At 34.4% G+C, this 19092-nt stretch overlaps 1 protein-coding gene across 1 annotated transcript in view; it reads right to left on the bottom strand.

The window, feature by feature from the left end:
- Window positions 1–19092, bottom strand: part of FBXL17 (F-box and leucine rich repeat protein 17) — a 544473-nt gene that overhangs the window by 512385 nt on the left and 12996 nt on the right. The window contains exons 2-3 of the mRNA XM_050794618.1: window positions 17281–17403; window positions 14183–14440 (exon numbers count right to left, since the gene is read on the bottom strand). Coding sequence (XP_050650575.1) covers window positions 14183–14440; window positions 17281–17403 — 381 coding nt within the window. The remainder of the gene's footprint in view (window positions 1–14182; window positions 14441–17280; window positions 17404–19092) is intronic.

Genomic DNA, 19092 nt, shown 5'->3' with positions numbered 1-19092 from the left:
GGGGTATACCACATATAGCTGAGAACCAAAGCACAATGGGCAAAATATGGGAATTTGTGAAAGTTTATTCAGTGAAAACAGAGGAATTCAAAGAAATATTTCTATCCAATTTTCCAGAATGAAAGGGTATCAACTTCCAGACTGAAAGAGCTTATCCATGTGTCCAGCACAAATAACAAAAACAGACACACTGCAATGCAAATCATCATAAAGTTTCAGAAACACAAGTTTAAAGCGATTCTACAGACTTAGAGAGATAAACTTCATAGAAAGGATTAGGATGAAAATGCATCAAACTTCTTAACAAAACTAAAAGAAAGCAACAGTCCAATGCCATCAAGTTCTGAAGATAAATTATTTCTAACCTAGAATTCTGTGCTCGGGATTCAGACTATGAATTAAGTGTGAAAGTAGAATTAGAGATGTTTTCAGACATACAAGTTATCAAAAGATTTACCTCCCATATACACTGTATCGGGAAGGTATTAGAATCTGTGCTCTATAAAACACGATCTTCTGGGTAACAGAAGATCTAACCCAATAGCAAGAGAATGGAAATCTTAAGGATAACGGTGGTAAGATACTAAGATGACCACTAATGCAATCACACTTGTATATGAGAAGTCCAGACTAGACTATCCCAGGCAAATCTGCTTTAGGGCAGTAAATGTAATGAAGTATTCACATATAGACATACTAATGCAACTGGAGGAAAGCTTTGGTCTTCATTAGTGTTAAGAGTATAAAAACTAGGTAAAGAAATAAGACATTTATTAATTGCAATGAAAACAAAATGCTTTAGAGAAAAAAAGATAGGTACATAATTATAGAATGTAAATACTGAATACTTATTTAACAAAAATTATAATAGAATTATGTTAGAAGGACGAAAGGATAACACACAGGGTAAGAAGTATAAGTGAGCTAAATCCTTACCTTCGATAGCAAGGAATCAGCAATAAACAGTCAAAAGTGAATAAGTTTTTAAAAAAATACAAACAGACATGGCAGGGGAAAATGTTTTCTCATTCTGTAGGAAGCCAAACTAGTCTGATTCCCAGTCTCTCCACTGATTATTCTGTATTTAATAAACTGGGTATTTTCAGCTCGTATGTATACTTCTTCCCCTTGTGAATAAACTGCACACAGGGAGCAAGCAATCTTTACTTCTCCATTTGGGGCCACTCTGCTGGTTAGCCTAGTCAATGACTAGTCAGTTAGCCAAACTCCAGAGTCAGGTTAACAATCCCATTTAGCACTGTTTGTAAGCAATATTCTCCACCTTAGATTTTCTGAGTGCTAAAGCTGACATCTTGCTCCTCCATCACTATTTGTCATACTTACCAATTTGATAACATCCTGTACAGTGAATAGGAGGCCCCATGAGACCTCAACAGTTAGTACACCAGCTAGAAACATGGAGAAATAAGAACAGAATCTATATACTAACAGAAGGAATAAGTGTGGTTTTTGGTGAAGTCTCAGATATCAATGTGTGGACAAGTTGGTAGAGCTTCAAGTTAAGACCCATAAATCACAGCGCCGCAGACTGGTAAAATAATTTAAACTGACTACATGGTGTTTTGACATTGAAAAGTAGCTTTGGTGGCTTTATCTATAAGGAAATGACTTTTCATAGAGGCCACATGGATAACCACACAAAGATGAGAACCACGTGGACGGCATATGTAGAAAGTACCAGCATGTGAGGTAAAGTTAGATATGAGGAACAGTGCCTCACAGGAGAAGCTATTATGATTTACTACTACTGAGTAAAACTATCATTTATTCTCACTGCAGAAACTGACACTCTGTTTTTAGACATCACTGGATATAACTAGCAAGACCGGACCTAAATCAGTGCCTATCTGCACTAAACACCATTACACCATCCATAAATGTCCTAAGTTCCAGACTATCCCAGCATTGTAAAGTCAGTCATTATAACTGATATACTTACAATTTGGCTTACAGTCTTTAAATTTCTCAATGTTGTATTTGTCTATGACCCACAGAAAAACATTCAGAGGGCATCAACCAAACCCTACAAAAGCATAACCATTAGGATGCCTTAAATCTAGCACAATTAGTACTCTATCTAAAAACCATAGAAATAGAATACAAGTCTTTTTCTTTTGGAGATGGAGTTTTGCTCTTTAGCCCAGGCTGGAGTGCAGTGGCGCGATCTCAGCTCACTGCAACCTCTGCCTTCCAGTTTCAAGCAGTTCTCCTGCCTCAGCCTCCCAAGTAGCTGGGACTACAAACGCCCCAGCTAATTTTTGTATTTTTAGTAGAGACGGGGTTTCACTATGTTGGCCAGGCTGGTCTCAAACCCCTGACCTCATGATCCGCCTGCGTTCCAAAGTGATGGGATTACAGGCGTGAGGCACTGCGCCTAGCCGAATACAACTTTTTTAAGTAAAAAATTATCTATCCAGGAAGAAAGTGCTAGAGACACTGGAACTCTACCCTGTCAAAAGGGAGAAATGCTCGTAAGTGCCCTGGCGTCCAGCTGAGACACCAAAAAGATGGTACCCTGGGAGCAAGAACTATGCCTAGAGTAAGGCCTATCCTAGACCATCCAAGTTAGAGGGATTTGGGAAATATCTTGGGCTTTCCACATAATAAAGCATAAAACTGAACATAAACAAGATAAGGATGATCATTCAGTAACTATAATGCTTGCTTTAAAAGAAAAGATTTCTGGTTTTCAGTCTGGCATGTAAGGAGTTTAGAAGTTGCCACTCTGCTCTAAAAAATAAAAAGCTAAACACACTGAAAAATTAACAATTCTTTTTAGATCCATCAGAGAAATGAAGACACAGACCAAACCACTGCCACAAAACTGCAGAGACAGGCAGATACAGAGAACAACTACTCACCAGAAGAGAAACTACTACCAGAAACCTCAGCAGGAACCAGCACTACAGTAGGAAAATCTAAACTCTGCATTTGCCAAAATACTTGAGGCACAGCATGGATAATCCTGATAATTAAAAATTCCAGGGGGACCTAGTTATAAGACAATACTCATGCTTTTGTGAGTTTTATCTACAGGAGCTCTACCAGGTCTTCACGGTGAATACTGGAGAAATCACCTCATGCATACAACAGTGAGAGGACAAAAGTAACCATTTTGAAATATGCCAGAGGATTCTATTATTCTTAACAAGGTCTGTCCTCAGGAGGAACTATTTTACCAGAGCCTAACCTGTGGGAGTTTTGTCAAAGCCTAACCTTCCTAGGGGAAGGAAAATATTGAACTCCAGGCAGCTATAGCCTTCCATGTAAGGAAAGGGATATACCAAACTCCAGCCCTCTCTAGCCATCCTAGCCCACCTAAGCATAAGGGGAAAAAAAGAAACACTAGTAAAGGTAGCCCAGTGGCACAGACTTGCCAAAAAATTAAAACCTAATCCTAAAACTATAGATCATTTCCCGTCTCCCCACACCTAACCACTATATTACTAAAGGCCCATTTAGGAAAGTTGCATTTCCCAGTATAGGTTGAGTACCCCTTATCCAAAATGTTTGGGACCAGAGGCGTTTTAATTTTTGGATTTTTTCAGATTTTTGAATATTTGCACTACATTTATCAGTTGAGCAAGCTTAATCTGAAAATCCAAAATCTGAACTGTTCCAATGCGTATTTCCTTTGAGTGCCATGTCAGCACTCAAAAAGTTTCCAATTTGGAACATACTGGATTTTGGAGTTTTGAATTAGGGACACGCAACCTGTGCATCGTGTCCACATTTCAATGAAAAATTAAAAGGCATACTAACAAGGAAAAGACAATTTCAAGAGACTGAAAAAAGCATCAGAACCAGAGTCAGATATGGCAGAAATGTTGAAATTACCAGACCAGAAATTTTTTAAAACTATGATTAATATGCTAAGAGCTTTAATGGGAAAAGTAGACAACATGCAAGCACCAATAAGCACTATAAAAATATACATTAGTAGACCGGACATGGTTAAGGAAAAAGTCTGAGTTTGAGAATATAACAGAAAGTTCCAAAACTGAAAATCAGGAGAAAAAAGACTGAATAAAAATGAACACAGTATCTAAGAACCAGAGAACAACTACAAAAAGTATAACATAAGTGAAAAGTGAATACTAAGACAAGAGAGACAGGAACAGAAAAACGTTTTGAAGCACTCATGACTAATAATTTACCCAAATTAATATCAGATACCAAACTATAGACCCAAGAAGTTCAGAGAATAGCATGAAGGAAAACTGCAAACAAACAAACTAAAAACTACACCTAGGAGGCATATCATTTTCAAACTACAAGAAATCAAAGGTTAAAAAAAAAAAAAAGACAAAGAAAAAGTAAGAAATCTAGAAAGAAGCCAGAGGATAAAAACACCTTACCTACAGAGGGGCAAAAATAAAAATTATATCTAACTTTTCCTTAGAAACCATGCAATCAAGAAGAAACTAGAGTGAAATATTTAAAATTTCGAGTATCATTAAAAAGTCAGGAAACAACAGGTGCTGGAGAGGATATGGAGAAATAGGAACACTTTTACACTGTTGGTGGGATTGTAAACTAGTTCAACTATTATGGAAAACAGTATGGCAATTCCTCAAGGATCTAGAACTAGAAGTACCATATGACCCAGCCATCCCATTACTGGGTATATACCCAAAGGATTATAAATCATGCTGCTATAAAGACACATGCACACGTATGTTCATTGCGGCACTATTCACAATAGCAAAGACTTGGAATCAACCCAAATGTCCATCAGTGACAGACTGGATTAAGAAAATGTGGCACATATACACCATGGAATACTATGCAGCCATAAAAAAGGATGATTTTGTGTCCTTTGTAGGGACATGGATGCAGCTGGAAACCATCATTCTTAGCAAACTATCACAAGAACAGAAAACCAAACACCGCATGTTCTCACTCATAGGTGGGAACTGAACAATGAGATCACCTGGACTCGGGAAGGGGAACATCATACACCGGGGCCTATCATGGGGAGCGGGGAGGGGGGAAGGATTGCATTGGGAGTTATACCTGATGTAAATGACGAGTTGATGGGTGCTGACGAGTTGATGGGTGCAGCACACCAACATGGCACAAGTATACATATGTAACAAACCTGCACGTTATGCACATGTACCCTAGAACTTAAAGTATAATAATAATAAAAAAAAATAAATAAATAAAAAAGAAAAAAAACACAAAAGGCAGAAAAAGCATGGAAGACAAAAATATTAGCAAAGAACTAGGGGAACAAATAGTAAACATTAACAGATATGGTAGATATTAATTCAACTACAGAAATAATCTCTTTAAACATCAGTGGTCTAAAAACAACAATTAAAAGATTGTCAAAATGGATCAAAAAAACAAGACCCAACTCTACGTTGTCTACAAGAAATCTACTTTAAATAGACAGAAATATATAAATTAAAAGTAAATGAATGAAGAAAGATATGCCATATTAATACTAATCAAAAGAAAGCAGAAGTAGCTATATTAATTTCAGACAGAGCAGGCTTCAAAGCAAAGAATGTTATCAGCGATAAAGGGGGACATGATATCATGATAAAGGAGTGAACACTCCAAAAAAACTTAGAAATCTTTAAAGCATATGTACCTAACAACAGAGCATCAGAATATGTGAAGTAAAAAATGACAGATCCTAGAAGGAGAAATAAATGAATTCATTATTATAGCTGAAGACTCTTACCACATGATCCAGCAATCATGCACCTTGGTTTTTACCCAAAAAAGTTGAAAAATTATGCCCATGCAAAAACCTGCACACAGAAGTTTATAGTAGTTTTATTTATAATTACCAGAACTTGGACATGCCCAAAATGTCCTTCAGTATTTGAATGGACAAACTTGTGGTACGTAACAGGCAATAGGATATTATTCATTGCTAAAAATAAATAAGCTATGAAAAGACATGCAAGAACCTTAACTGCATACTACTAAGTGAACGAATCCAATCTAAAGGGGTTACATACTACATGATTCCAACTGGAATCATAAACATTTTGGAAGAGTTTACAAAGACAATAAAAACATTAGGGGTTGCCAGGAGTTAGAGGGGAGGAGTGAATAAATAGGCAGAACACAGCAGCGAAAATACTATATACTGTATCTATAATGGTAGATACATGTCATTATATATTGTCCAAACTCATAGAATGTACAATACCAAGAGTGAACTCTAACATAAATTATGGGCTTTGGAAATAATGATATATCAATGAAGATTTATCAATTATAATAAATGTATCACTCCGGTGGGGGATACTGATAATGGGAGGGGCTATGCATGTGAAGAATAGGATTATGTAGGAAATATGCAAAATTTCTCAATTTTGAAATGAACCCAAAACTCCTCTTTTAAAAGGCTTTTGAAAGTCAAAAGAGTATTCACAAAAATTAGGCAGCAAACAAAATTTCAATATTTCAATGAATTCAAAAGTGATCTGGACAGTGAATAAAACTGTAAATTAAAAGAGTTGTAAATGAGAGAAAAAGTACTTAAAAGCAATCCTTCAGAAATGCTTAAAGAAGAATTACAATTATTAACTAAAATAAAACTGAGAATAGCTATAGTAACTTCAGACAGAGCAGACTTTAGAAGAAGAAAAGTTATCAGGGATAAAGAGGGACATACATAATGATAAAAGGGACAATACTCCAGGAAGACATAATAATCCTTAACATGTATTCATCTCACAAAAGAGTGTCAGAATATGTGAAGCAAAAACTGTTAGAACTACAAGGTAAAATGGATAAATTCACTGTTAGAGACCTTAATATCCTTCTACCTGAAATGGAAAGATCCAACAGGCAGAAAATTAGTAAAGACATAGTTCAACTCAATAAAACCATTAATTGACTGGATATAATGGACATCTAGAGACCACTTCATCCAGTAGTAGAATACACATTCTCCTCTAACTCACATGGAATATTCACCAAGACAGACCACATTCCAGGCCATAAAACACACATTCGCAAATTTAAAAGAATAAAAATTATACAATGTCTGCTCTCAGACTACAATAGAAATAAAATAAAAATCAATTACAGGAAAATGACAAAAATACTCCCAAAACACTTAGCGATTCAAATAACACTTTTTTAAAAATAATACTTTTAAGTTCTAGGGTACATGTTCACAACGTGCAGGTTTGTTACATAGGTATACATGAATGGCACGTTTCTTAGTAACACATGGGTCAAAGAAGAAACTTCAGAAGAAATTTTAAAACATTTTGAACTAAATGAAAATAAAAATAAAACTATCAAAATTTATGAGATACAGCAAAAGCAGTGTTTAAAGGGAAATTTATAGTTTTGGATGCTGTTGTAAACGAAATCGTTTGGATTCTACTTCTTTTGGGGTGTGCAGAAATACAACTGATTTATGGTATCTTGATTTTGTATCCTGGCACTCTGCTGAAATCATTTATTAGTTCAAATGGGTTTTTTGTGGTTTCCTGAGGGTTTTCCATTCATAAAATAATGTCATCTTCGAATACAAATAGTTTTACTTCTTCCTTTCCAATTTGGAAGCATTTTATTTCTTTTTCTTGCGAAATTGCTCCTTAGAACTTCCAGCACAATGTAAAACAGGATTGCCAAAAGCAGGCATACTTGTTTTATTCTTGATCTTAAGGGAAAAGTTGTCCATCTTTTATCACTGAATATGTCAGCTGTGGGTTTGTCACATATGGTCTTTATTATGTTGAGGAAGCATCACTCTATTCCTAGTTTGATAGGTTGTTTTGTTTTGCTTTTTCAAGAAAGGCTGCTTATTTCACTTAAATGCTTTTGCACACCAATTAAGATGGTTTTTTTTCCTTTCATTCTCTTTATGTGGTATATTACATCGATCGATATTTGTATGTTGAGCCACTCTTGTACTCCTTGGATAGATCATAGTAGGTCATGGTGTCAAATCCTTTTAATCTGGGGCTGAATTCAGTGTGCAAGCATTTTGAAGATTTTTACATACTCATTAGAGATACTTGTCTGTAGCTGTTTTCTGTTTGTTTTGCAGTTTCATTTTTGTAGGGTCTTGGGCTGGCTCCAGAATCAAGATAATGCTGACCCCACAGAATAAGTTAGGAAGTTTTGCCTCCTCTTCAATTTTTTTTTGAAAGAGTTTGAGAAGGACTGGTGTTAATTCTTCTTTAAATATTTGAAAACATTCATCACTAAAGCTATGGTCCTTAGTCTTTCTTCATTGGAGATTTTTTTTAACTAATTCAATTTCCTTATTTTTTACAAATATATTCTGATTTTCTACCCTTTTCTTTTTTTGTTAAGAGATGGAATCTTGCTATATTGCCCTAGCTGGAGTGCAGTGAATATAGCCTCAACCTCCTGGGCCCAAGCAATCCTCCTGCCTCAGGCTCCTAAGTAGCTGGAACTCAGAATTTCTACTTCTTGGGTCAGTTTTTCTGGTTTCTGTATCTCTAGAAATTTTTCCATTTCATCTAGGCTATCCAATTTGTTGGTAAGCAGTTATTCATAGTTTTCTCACGCAATCCTTTTATTTCTATAAAGTCAGTAGTAATGTCTACTCTTTCATTTATGATTTACTAATTTGAGTATTTTTTTCTTAGTCAATCTAGTTAAAAGTTTGTCAGGGTTTTTTCAAATCTTTTCAAAGAACCTAGTTTGGTTTTCAGTAATTTTTTTTCCATAGCTTTTCTGTCCTCTATCATGTTTATCTCTGCTCTGATCATTATTTCCTTCCCTCCACGAACTTTGGGTTTAGTCTGCTCTTCTTTCTCAAGGTGTACGCTTTGATTACTGCTTTCAGATCTTCTTTTTTAATGTAAGCTTTTACAGCTATAAACTGCCCTCTAAGCACTGCTTTTGCTACATCCCTTGAGTTTTGGAATGTTGTGCTTTCATTTTCACTCATCTCAAGATATTTTCTAATTTCCTTTGTAATTTCTTCTATAATCCATTGGTTTTGCAAGGCTCTGTTAATTAATTTCTACATATCTGAGTATTTTCCAATTTTCCTTCTATTATTGATTTCTAGTTTCATTCCATTATGGTTAGGGAAGACACACTGAATGATTTCAATCGTTTTTAAATGTATAAAACTTGTTTTGTGATCAAACATATGGTCTATTTGTGAGACTGTTCCATGTGCACTTGAGAAGAATGTGTATTCTTCTGTTCTTGAGTGTACTGTACATCTCTGCTAGGTGCAATGGGTTCATGGTACTGTTCATCCTCTACTTCTTTGTTAATCTTCTTTCTGGTTGTGCTATTCACTATTGAAAGTGAATTACTTAAGTCTCAAATGATTAATGTACAACTGTCTATTCCTCTCTCCAAGTCTTTCAATTTTTGCTATATATATTTTAGGGATTCTGTTGTTAGGTACATACGTGGTTATAATTGCTGTATCTTCCTGACAGATTAATATTATATATTTATCAATATACAATAATTCTCTTTGTCTCTTGGATCTCTTTGGACTTAAAATCTGTTTTGTTTTGTTTTGTTTTTTTATAATAAAACAGCTATTCTAGCTCTCTTCTGGTGTGGAATATCTTTTTCCATCCTTTCAACCTCTATGTAGTTACTTTTATCAGTTTTCTTTATTCTTCATACGACTTTCATTTACCATGTAGTATCTTATTTCAGCCTGCAGAACTCCCAGGAGCATTTCTTGTAGGGCAGATCTATTAGTAATAAACTCCTTTAGCTTTTGCTTATCTGGAAATATCTTAATGTCCCCTTGAGTGGCCCCCTATTCTTTAATAGTTTTGACAGATACAGAATTCTTGCTTGACTTTTTTTTTCTTTTGACACTTTAAATATTGTTAGCCCACAGCTTTCTGGCTTCCATAGTTTCTGATGATAAAACAGTTGTAAATCTTATTGAGAAGTGCTTGTATGTGATGAGTCACTTATCTTTTGCTGCTTTCAAGATTCTGTCTTTTCAAGAATGTGTCTTTGACACATTAGACTATAATGTGTCTCAGTTTGTATCTTTTTGACATTATCCTACCTGAGTTTGTTGAGTTTCTTGAATGTATAGATGCATACCTTCCACCAAATTTTGGAAATTTGGGTCATTATTGCTGCAAATATTCTTCTTGCCCCTTTTATTTCTCCTTTCCTTCTGGAATTACTAAAATGTGAATGCTCTTCTGCTTGATGGATGTCCCACCCATCTCTTAGGCTCTACTTACCTTTCTTCACTCTTTTTTCTGTTTCTTAGACTCAATAAATTCAATTGTCCTATCTTCAGGTTCACTTATTCTTTCTTCCACCTGCTCACATCAGCTCTTGAATCCCTCTGGTAAATTTTTTATTTCAGTTATTGTACTTCTCAGCTCCAGAATTTCTATTTGGTTTTTTTCCATAATTTCTAGCTCTTCATTGATATTCTCTATTTGTTCATACATTATTTTCCTAATTTCCTTCAGTTCTTTGGCCATGGTTTCCTTTATGTCTTTGAGCATATTTCAGATAATGGATTTAAAATCTTTATCTAGTAAATCCAATGTCCAGGCTTCCTCAAGAATGGGTTCTATTTATTCTTTTTTGTTTTAATGAGCAATACTTTTTTCTTCACATGCCTTGTAATTTCTTGTTGAAAACTAAATACTAAAACATTAGATTATAACGTGGTAACTTGGGAAATTAGATTCTCCCCACCTCCCTACGCTTCACTGTTTTTGATTAATCGAGGCTTAGCTTGCATTCAGCCAGCATTTTGAAAGAGATTTCCTTGGATGTCAAAGCTTAAAAACAAAACTAAAACAAAAAAACAAAAGCACTTATCCTAGTCTTTGCAGACTGGCGCTGTGCTGGGATATTCCTTTAAGACTTAGCCATACCATTCACAACTCTGCCTTGGCCTTTACTTACTGCTTGTACTGGGCCTAGCAAGCACACAGTGATAAACTTTATGGTCTTCTTAGGTCTTTCCTGAACATATGTCCTGCCCTGGGCATGCATGCAGCTTTCTAAATTCCCTTCTGTACACTGAGGCTGATTGTCCTAATTTCAAAACAAAAATAATAAAAAACTCTCTCCCAGGCTCTTTTTCCTAGGTCAATTGTATGTCTCACCATAATCTATTGCCCAAAGAAGCTTGCCCAAAAGCAAGTTTTTTTCATTTGCTTTATAATGTGTTCAACCAATGCCCACAATTTTCCTCCCTGACTGGGTTCTAAATTAGGTAAAACAGATATATAGGCATCTGCATCAGCCCTTCAAATAGCTCTCAAGTAGGTTGATCAGACAAACAAATAATTTGCAAATAAGGTCTGCTCTGCTCCCTCTGGAACCAGGGATCTGGGCCCACATTGGGAATGTGGACTGTCATCTTCAAGACTGTTGCCAAGCTGGGGAAGGGGTGAGGCACAGGCAAGTAAAAAAGCCACAAAGTATTCCTTCCACCTTTCAGTTGCCTTTTTCTTGTCTCAGCATTTCTTTGGTTACTATAAACCTTTGACGTTTCCAGAGTTCTGACAAAGTTGGATCTGATAGTTTAGGCTTGTTTTTCAATGTTTTTATGGAGAGGTAGGGTTTTGAAGCTGCCTGCTCCAACATTTTCCTGATAGTACTCTACATAGTTATTTTTAAAGACCTAAAAATTGATAGTATAGCCAGATTTCAAAATTTAGTAATGTAACATTTATTATTTTTGCACCATTTTTTCTGAAAAAAGCCTACAGTGACTTATTTCCAGAAATTTCTACTGCTCACTATGAGTTGGAATGTTAAATTGCTAAAACTGCAAATATTTAAGTCACATAAAATAGTAACTTAATGTATACAATTTCTTAGATACATTTTAATACTTTGACTACAATTATCGTTTGTTTGCTGGCAAGTGCTAGATGATAACAAAACTTCAGAAAATTGAAACAGCCTCTTATTCCTAAATAGATTTTTCCCCTAGATACATGATTGTAGTTTTAAAAGATATATATATAATAGAAACACATTCCACTGGTTAAATTATTTTGAGTAACTATTACGAACATAAAATATAAATATTTCAGGGTGGTACTTCACAAAGAGGATAGTATTCAGCCAAAACCAGCCTGACTTTTTTAGGTGCTTCACCATGTTTAAGAAATATTGTTAAGCAGAATCCGATACTTAAAACATTAGAGTCTACATCTATTAGAGCTCCAAATTGAAATGCTTTAAGCAACTCTTTTTGTAAACAAACTGACAGAATTCAAAAGGCACACATACTTGGTATCCGCTAAAGTCAATCAAAATTATAGCAGTTATAAAGAAAATATATTTTAAAGAAATTATCAATAAAATTTACATATATCATTCTAAAACATTTGTCAATTTTTACTGACAGAAGAGGAAAAAAACAGAACCCTGCAACAACTTAATCTGTAGAATCAAAAATTCAGTCAATTGCTAAATTAATGAGTTCAAGAAAAAATAACAGTCCCAGGTAAGTCATCAATTATGGCTAGTTCCCTCTTTGGCTTTTGTAACTCTATTATACATTTTAACATAACATTGTTAGTTTACTAAAACCATAATACAAATCCATAGTTGGATTTATGAAATATCACTAGGTCATAAAATTAATTTAGTGAATGGGTCAAGGCCAACATTTAACATAATAGAACAGAACAGATAATATCAATGTGCATTGCGCATAAGGATATGTATTGTTTCATAAAACTTAATTTCTATTTTATGTATATATGAAAGCAATTCTCTTTCTACTATACCCATAACACTATTCCATCAGAGGAAAGAGTCTATTATGAAATCAAACATACCCTGCTACAGCAGTCTTAAGTATAGGAAAATATTCTCCACACTGCAATGAGATCCTACGTAATTACTTACGAAGAAAACTACCTAAGGGGAAAAAAATTTGATTGTTTTGCTACTTTTATCAGAATATTACCTCACATGTAACTAATTCATAATTCAGAAACCATAAATATCTGAAGGAAACATCTAAGTAACAGGCTCCAAAACACCTCACATTCTAGGGAAGATTTACATGATTACTCTCAAAGTTGTAAATATAAGATAAATTCATAATACTTGATTGGCATATTAAATTTTGCTCCTTCTCTACTTCAACCATGACTACAATCTTACTCTTTTTCACAAAAATTACTAGGTATACCCTAAGAAGTCTGCTAAACTATTACCTATTTGTGTTATATCAGAATTAAATATGAAATAGATTTATTCCAGTTCTTAATAAATACATACACCTTTTTGAAATGTTTCATTGTGAAATATAAATTGCTGAGAAATTTCCATGAAAGTAAATAAAATCATGCTATACACACAAAATATATATTTCTTCATAAAAAATTTAATATGTTTAAGAACTTCATGAAATGCTTTGCTAGTAAATAATCCTGTACATAGCAGAAATGAATCAAGAAAAATATTAAAACAAGTAAGTCTTTTTGCACAATATGCCTTTGCAAACAAAATAGGCTCCCTTATAAGTTGGTAACATTCTTAATATATAAGTTGTACTGACACACTCAGTACTCACTATTTAGGATAGAGTCTTCCCAAATTTCTTCTTATACCAAGCTTTCAGTTAATTCATGTATAAGGTTTAAATTTAAGGATATTCATCTGCTGAATAAATAATCCACTCTGAGCCAAGAAACCTTAAATGCCATTTCCAAAGGAAGTGTAATTAACAGAAAGTATGCATAATACTATTTTTAACCCCTTATTGTACCAAATATAGGTAATTAGCCCTTTGTTCTAACTTTTATAATCTTCAATTTGGACTTCCATTTATCCCTTCAACATTTAGATATTTAAGTATGTATGTCATCTTGTATAATAAAAGGGGAATTAAAAGTTAATTTTTAAAACCTCATGCTGACCCAAACTATGCAGTTGCCCAAAGCAAAATGTGGTAAAAAAAATTTAAGTAACAAAAGCATAAATTTATAAAATGGCTGGTCACAGAAGTTCAGGCTCTCACTACAAAACACAGCAGTTAATTTACTGATTATAACCATGGCACTCTAGTTAACTAATCTAAACAAATATTCATTAATAGGTAAAAAAGATGACTCACTTGAGTCTCTGGGAATTATTTTTAACATAACCATTTAAAATGTTGTTGCTAGAAAACATTTTGAATTAATTCAAGTAAAATCACTTTATAAATGCTAAAATTTACCTGCTTGAGTCCTTCATCAGTAAGTTTGTCCTGGTTGCCTACATGCACTTTCTGAAGTAAAGGACAGTGAGAGGCAACCGCAATAATAGAGGTGTCAGAAAGTTGTTTACACCTGTAGGCTGTATACCTAAGAAGTCCAGGACATTTAAATGCTAGAACACATACGCCAGTATCAGACATACTGCGACAATCTGAAATGTTGATTTCAATTATATTCTGACTTCTTGATGCAATTTTTTCCAATAATTCATCAGTGACCTGGAAGAGAAAAAGTAATAAATTTAAACTTTTGCTAAAAACAAAAATTTATTTTCCATTATTTAAATGTTCCACAATAAACAATATACTAATTAGATTACAGCATGAACAATAATCAAAAGAGAAACCATCTTAATATTGAAGCATAACAAGAATTTGGTATAATAAAAATATTGTATTTGGTCTTTGTTCCAAATTCTTGCCACAGATTTCCCAAAACTCTTGGAATCTCCTAAGCAATAGAATTTCTTTAGTTATTCATAACAAGCCCTTTAGACCATACCTGAGTTCATACTAATGAAGTGACTTAGAGTGGGACGCCTAGATGGCTTCAGGATGGGGACTGTTTACCAGAAAAACTAAACCCTTGATTAAAGGGTGATTACTTTCAGCACTACTTACAGGAGAGGACGGAAGCTGGAAACTGGGTTATAGAAACTCAAATGACAGAGATTCAGATGGTAAACACATCACAGTGCTGAGAGGGAGGTATATTCCATACCCTGCCTTCTGCATCTCTTCCAGTTGGCTGGCTCTAAGCTATATGCTATATCTTTTATAATAAGCCAGTAAATATAATAAGTATTTTCCACAATTCTGTGAATAGTTGTGGCTAACTATCAAAACCGAGAAAGAAATTAAGGGAACTCACAAGTTTATAATTTGTCAGTAAGAAGTTCAGGTGGCTTCTGGGACTTGCAACTGACATCTGAAGTGTGGCTAGTCTTGTGGGACTGAGCCCTTAAGCTCAATGATACCTCTGGGAGTTAGCTGAATTAAATTGTTGTACAACCAGTTAGTGTCAGAAAATTATTTGTTAGTGTGGAAAAACTCCACATACTTGATGTCAGAAGTGGTATCAGAAAACACCAACAAAGGATATGTATTCATTTCATTAAAAGCCTAAAAATCTATCCTTAGTGGGAAAATTCAAATTCAGCAAAAACTCACCACAAACAAAACTATATTGAGATTTTCAATGTTTCACTTTCCATTTGTAACCCATGAAATAGTATACATCAATAATGTTATATGAATCTTTACTTTTATACTTAATATCAGATGATACCACAGCACATAAGTTTTTTAATCTTTTACTGTTTCTGTGAGAAACAGTACCTCACATATAATTCATAGGTTAGAAAATATACTATTTTGCATATCAAAACACCAAAGACTATATAGAAATGTCCACATCAAAAAGCTTTTCACAGAAGACTCAATTCATCTAGTGAAAAATTCAGATGGTCATCTGAATTTTTGTTTTAAAACTAGCCTATACATATTCTGTGACCAATCACCACATTTCCAAAATACAAAACAAAGTTAACGTTATTCAAGTCCTTTCAGTAAAAATAATGGAGACAGAAAACACAAATGAAATGTAGAATAGAAGGAAAGAACTACACTGTTAAGTAGCACTTGGAGTAAGAGCCAAAGATAAAACTATCTTTGTTTACACTTGTTGGAAACAACATAAACACAGTTCTCAGAAAAGTTAAAACTCTGACATACCTCTCCTTTTATTTTTTACTTTTTCATCTCCACACCTTACTACCAGCAGCGGGCTGGGTGGGGAGGGGGTTGGGGGTGGAAGAGGAAGCTATTCTTAGTCTGAGTTCATAATAAATAACTCAAACATTCAAGAGCAATGATGCAGCAAGTCAATAGATTGCTTTACACATATCTGCTCTCCATTCTACTGCCCACAACTAACTCCCTCACCATTTTCCTTGGACATAAATATCATGAACCCAAGCAGGTAAATAACAATTATCTTAATTGTTTTAATCTCTTACCAATGAAGCAGAAAAACAGAAAGGGAACAACTTACACACAAATCCTTGTGAGCTTGCTTAACTGGGTTAAAGTGTGTGTTACACACACACAAACACATACACTACCAGTGTGCTGGAGCTGGCTCGTAGCAACTCACAAGAGTTTATAGTGTGCCCCTCTTTCCAAATCTGCATTCAATGGCATAACGTGTAGCTTGACACTGGTCATGGTGGGAGTTTTTATGTAATAGAAATTGGCAAATATTACAAATCAGGGCTTTTTTTAAAGCCAGTTGCTAAACATTTATCAGCACACCAGTAGTAATATACCACGGCAGAACTTAGACCAGGTTTAGTACTTCAATAAAATGCTATTCTTATTGATATTTTTACAAACTTCTAATGCCAAATGTCATCAAGTTTTAAAAATGGAATCTAACAAGTCCAAAAAACTGTTTGCAATAAACACTACAAACTCTTTTTTCCTAATTTATGCCCCTATAAAACACATTAGGCAGCTAAGCAACAGGAAGAGTAGAAAGTCCATCAAAAGGAAAGTTAAGGAAAAAAAAAAGGTTATCGTAGCCCATTTTACTTCCATTTCTTCATCTGTAAACCAGAAAAAATAATAGTATATACTCACAGAGTTGTTGGGTGGATCAAATGAATTAATATGTATAAAGTCCTTAGAACAGTACACAGCACAGAGGCAGTGCTACAAAAATGTTTGCCATCATTTTCTACTATTAAACTATTTGTAATATGATCTCCCACAGAAAGAAGTTTAATAAGTTTTTGAAAAGGTAATGAAAAAAGACAAAGACAAAAAGAATTAAAAAGCAACCCTAAATTACCAATCTACATGAAAAACCATCTTGTTTACTATGAGAATCTAGCTTTAACTTGAAATCATATACACAAAAAACTATAAAAGCACGAAACTGTAGATTATAGTCATTTGAACTATCTTAAAAAACAAGAAGAAAGTAAAGATTTCTGAAGAGGAATAAAGATATTTTTTGAGTAGGTCATATGACTGTTACTTAGAATTCAATTCCATACCTGCTGACGACTACTAAGATCCAGCTGCTTCCAAAACTGGAAGTCTAAACAAAGGTCACGCCAGTACTTGCAAACCAATGATGCAGAAAGGCAACGCTCGTCCAGTGACAAATTGGAAAATATCTGTGAATAAAAAATGGTACCATGTCATATGTGCTAAACATTTTCAAGGCACAGGAAAAGGTTTCTATTATAGTTAGAAAAAGTTAACTTTTTAAAAAGAAAACCTTCTTGAATAAAAGTGGCCATTACTGTAAGTCACTGAAAGAGACCACCTTAAAGAGAAACTATGATATAGGAGCTAAAAACGAACTGATGTTATCTTTTCTGTAAGAAGAGGAGGGGAAGAGAACAGGCATGTACTGACATGTGTGTTCATGTACATTTTGTGTTTGCTTATATTTAAAAAACAACAACAACAACAAAGAATTGAAAGCATAAACCAAAAACTAATTAAAAAAAACTATTTACCTTTCTGGGAAGGGAAAAAAGACTAGGGAAGAAAGAATGACAAACTTGAGATTACTCTGAAGTTTCACAGTTTGACCTTGGAGCCACGAGAACTTTTCATATATGATTTAAGAAAAAAAGAAAAACAAAAGTAAATCATAAGAAAGGTACTTAACCTTTATGGTATCTTTTCCAAAATATTCATAACCCCAATCTAATAATAAAGAAAATATATATACCAAATGTGGGACATTCTACAAAATACTGAATCAAAACTCCTCAAAAAATTCAAGGTCATGAAAAACAAACAAACAAAAAAAGAAAGTATCACAGTCCAGAGGAGACTAAGAAAGAATGACAACTAATGGTACCCAGTTAGATCCTTGGCACAGAAAAAGACATTAATGGAAAAACTGGTGAAACCACATAAAGACTGGAGTTTAACTAATAGTAATGTACCAATGCTGATTTCATAGTTTTGGCAAATGTACCACAGTGTCAGAAGAAAATAAAATCAGGGAAAGCAAACAGGTATGAAAGGAAAATAAGTCTCGGGACCCCAAAATTGCTAAGCCAAAGACAAAAGTCAAGGTGGGAACTGCATCAGGCAAGCCTGCCTCCCATTTTATTCCTAAATAAGATAGCTACAAGGATTTAAAAAAAAAAAAAAAAAAAAAAAAGCTACGTACTTCCCTCACAATTTGACCACAAGGAAATTCTCTGTGAACCTCAAGATCTTGACCCTAAAGCAATTCTGTCGAATTTCACCCTGACCACGTAAATTGATAGCTTCTCTTCACAGATGTGGGACAAATGACGACAGAACACGCTCATTCCTCTGCTCACCTGAGACAAATGCATATCTGATTGCTACCTCTGCCAGACTGTTTATATTAAAATGCAGGTTCTCTGAGTCAGACTAAGGCAAAAGTGATTATGCCTCTACACCCCCTCAGGTGTAAATTATGTATTCAGTGAAAGGCTGATAAAAGACCCAAAAGAATGCAACCTTTTATCTTTTAACTACCTATAACCTGGAACTCCTGACTTCGAGTTTGTCCCTCCTTTCTGGACCGAACCAATGTATGTCTTATGTCTCGTGTCTCCCTAAAATGTACAAAACTAGGTTGTGCCCAACCACCTTGGGCACATGTTCTCAAGATCTCCTGAGGACTGTGTCACAGGCCACTGATCACTCACATGTGGCTCAGAGTAAATCTCTTCAAATATTTTACAGAGTTTGACTGCTTTCATCAACACTAGATAAGGAATACAGAGGAAATCTCTGTATTATTATTGCAATTTTTCTATAAATCTAAAAGTATTCCATGTCAAAACACCATATATTTTAACTATATACAA

This window comes from Macaca thibetana, chromosome 6 (assembly GCF_024542745.1).
Source record: "Macaca thibetana thibetana isolate TM-01 chromosome 6, ASM2454274v1, whole genome shotgun sequence".
NCBI lineage: Eukaryota > Metazoa > Chordata > Mammalia > Primates > Cercopithecidae > Macaca > Macaca thibetana.
The sequence above is the reverse complement of the archived record's forward strand: the minus strand, read 5'-3'. Positions and strand labels throughout refer to the sequence as shown.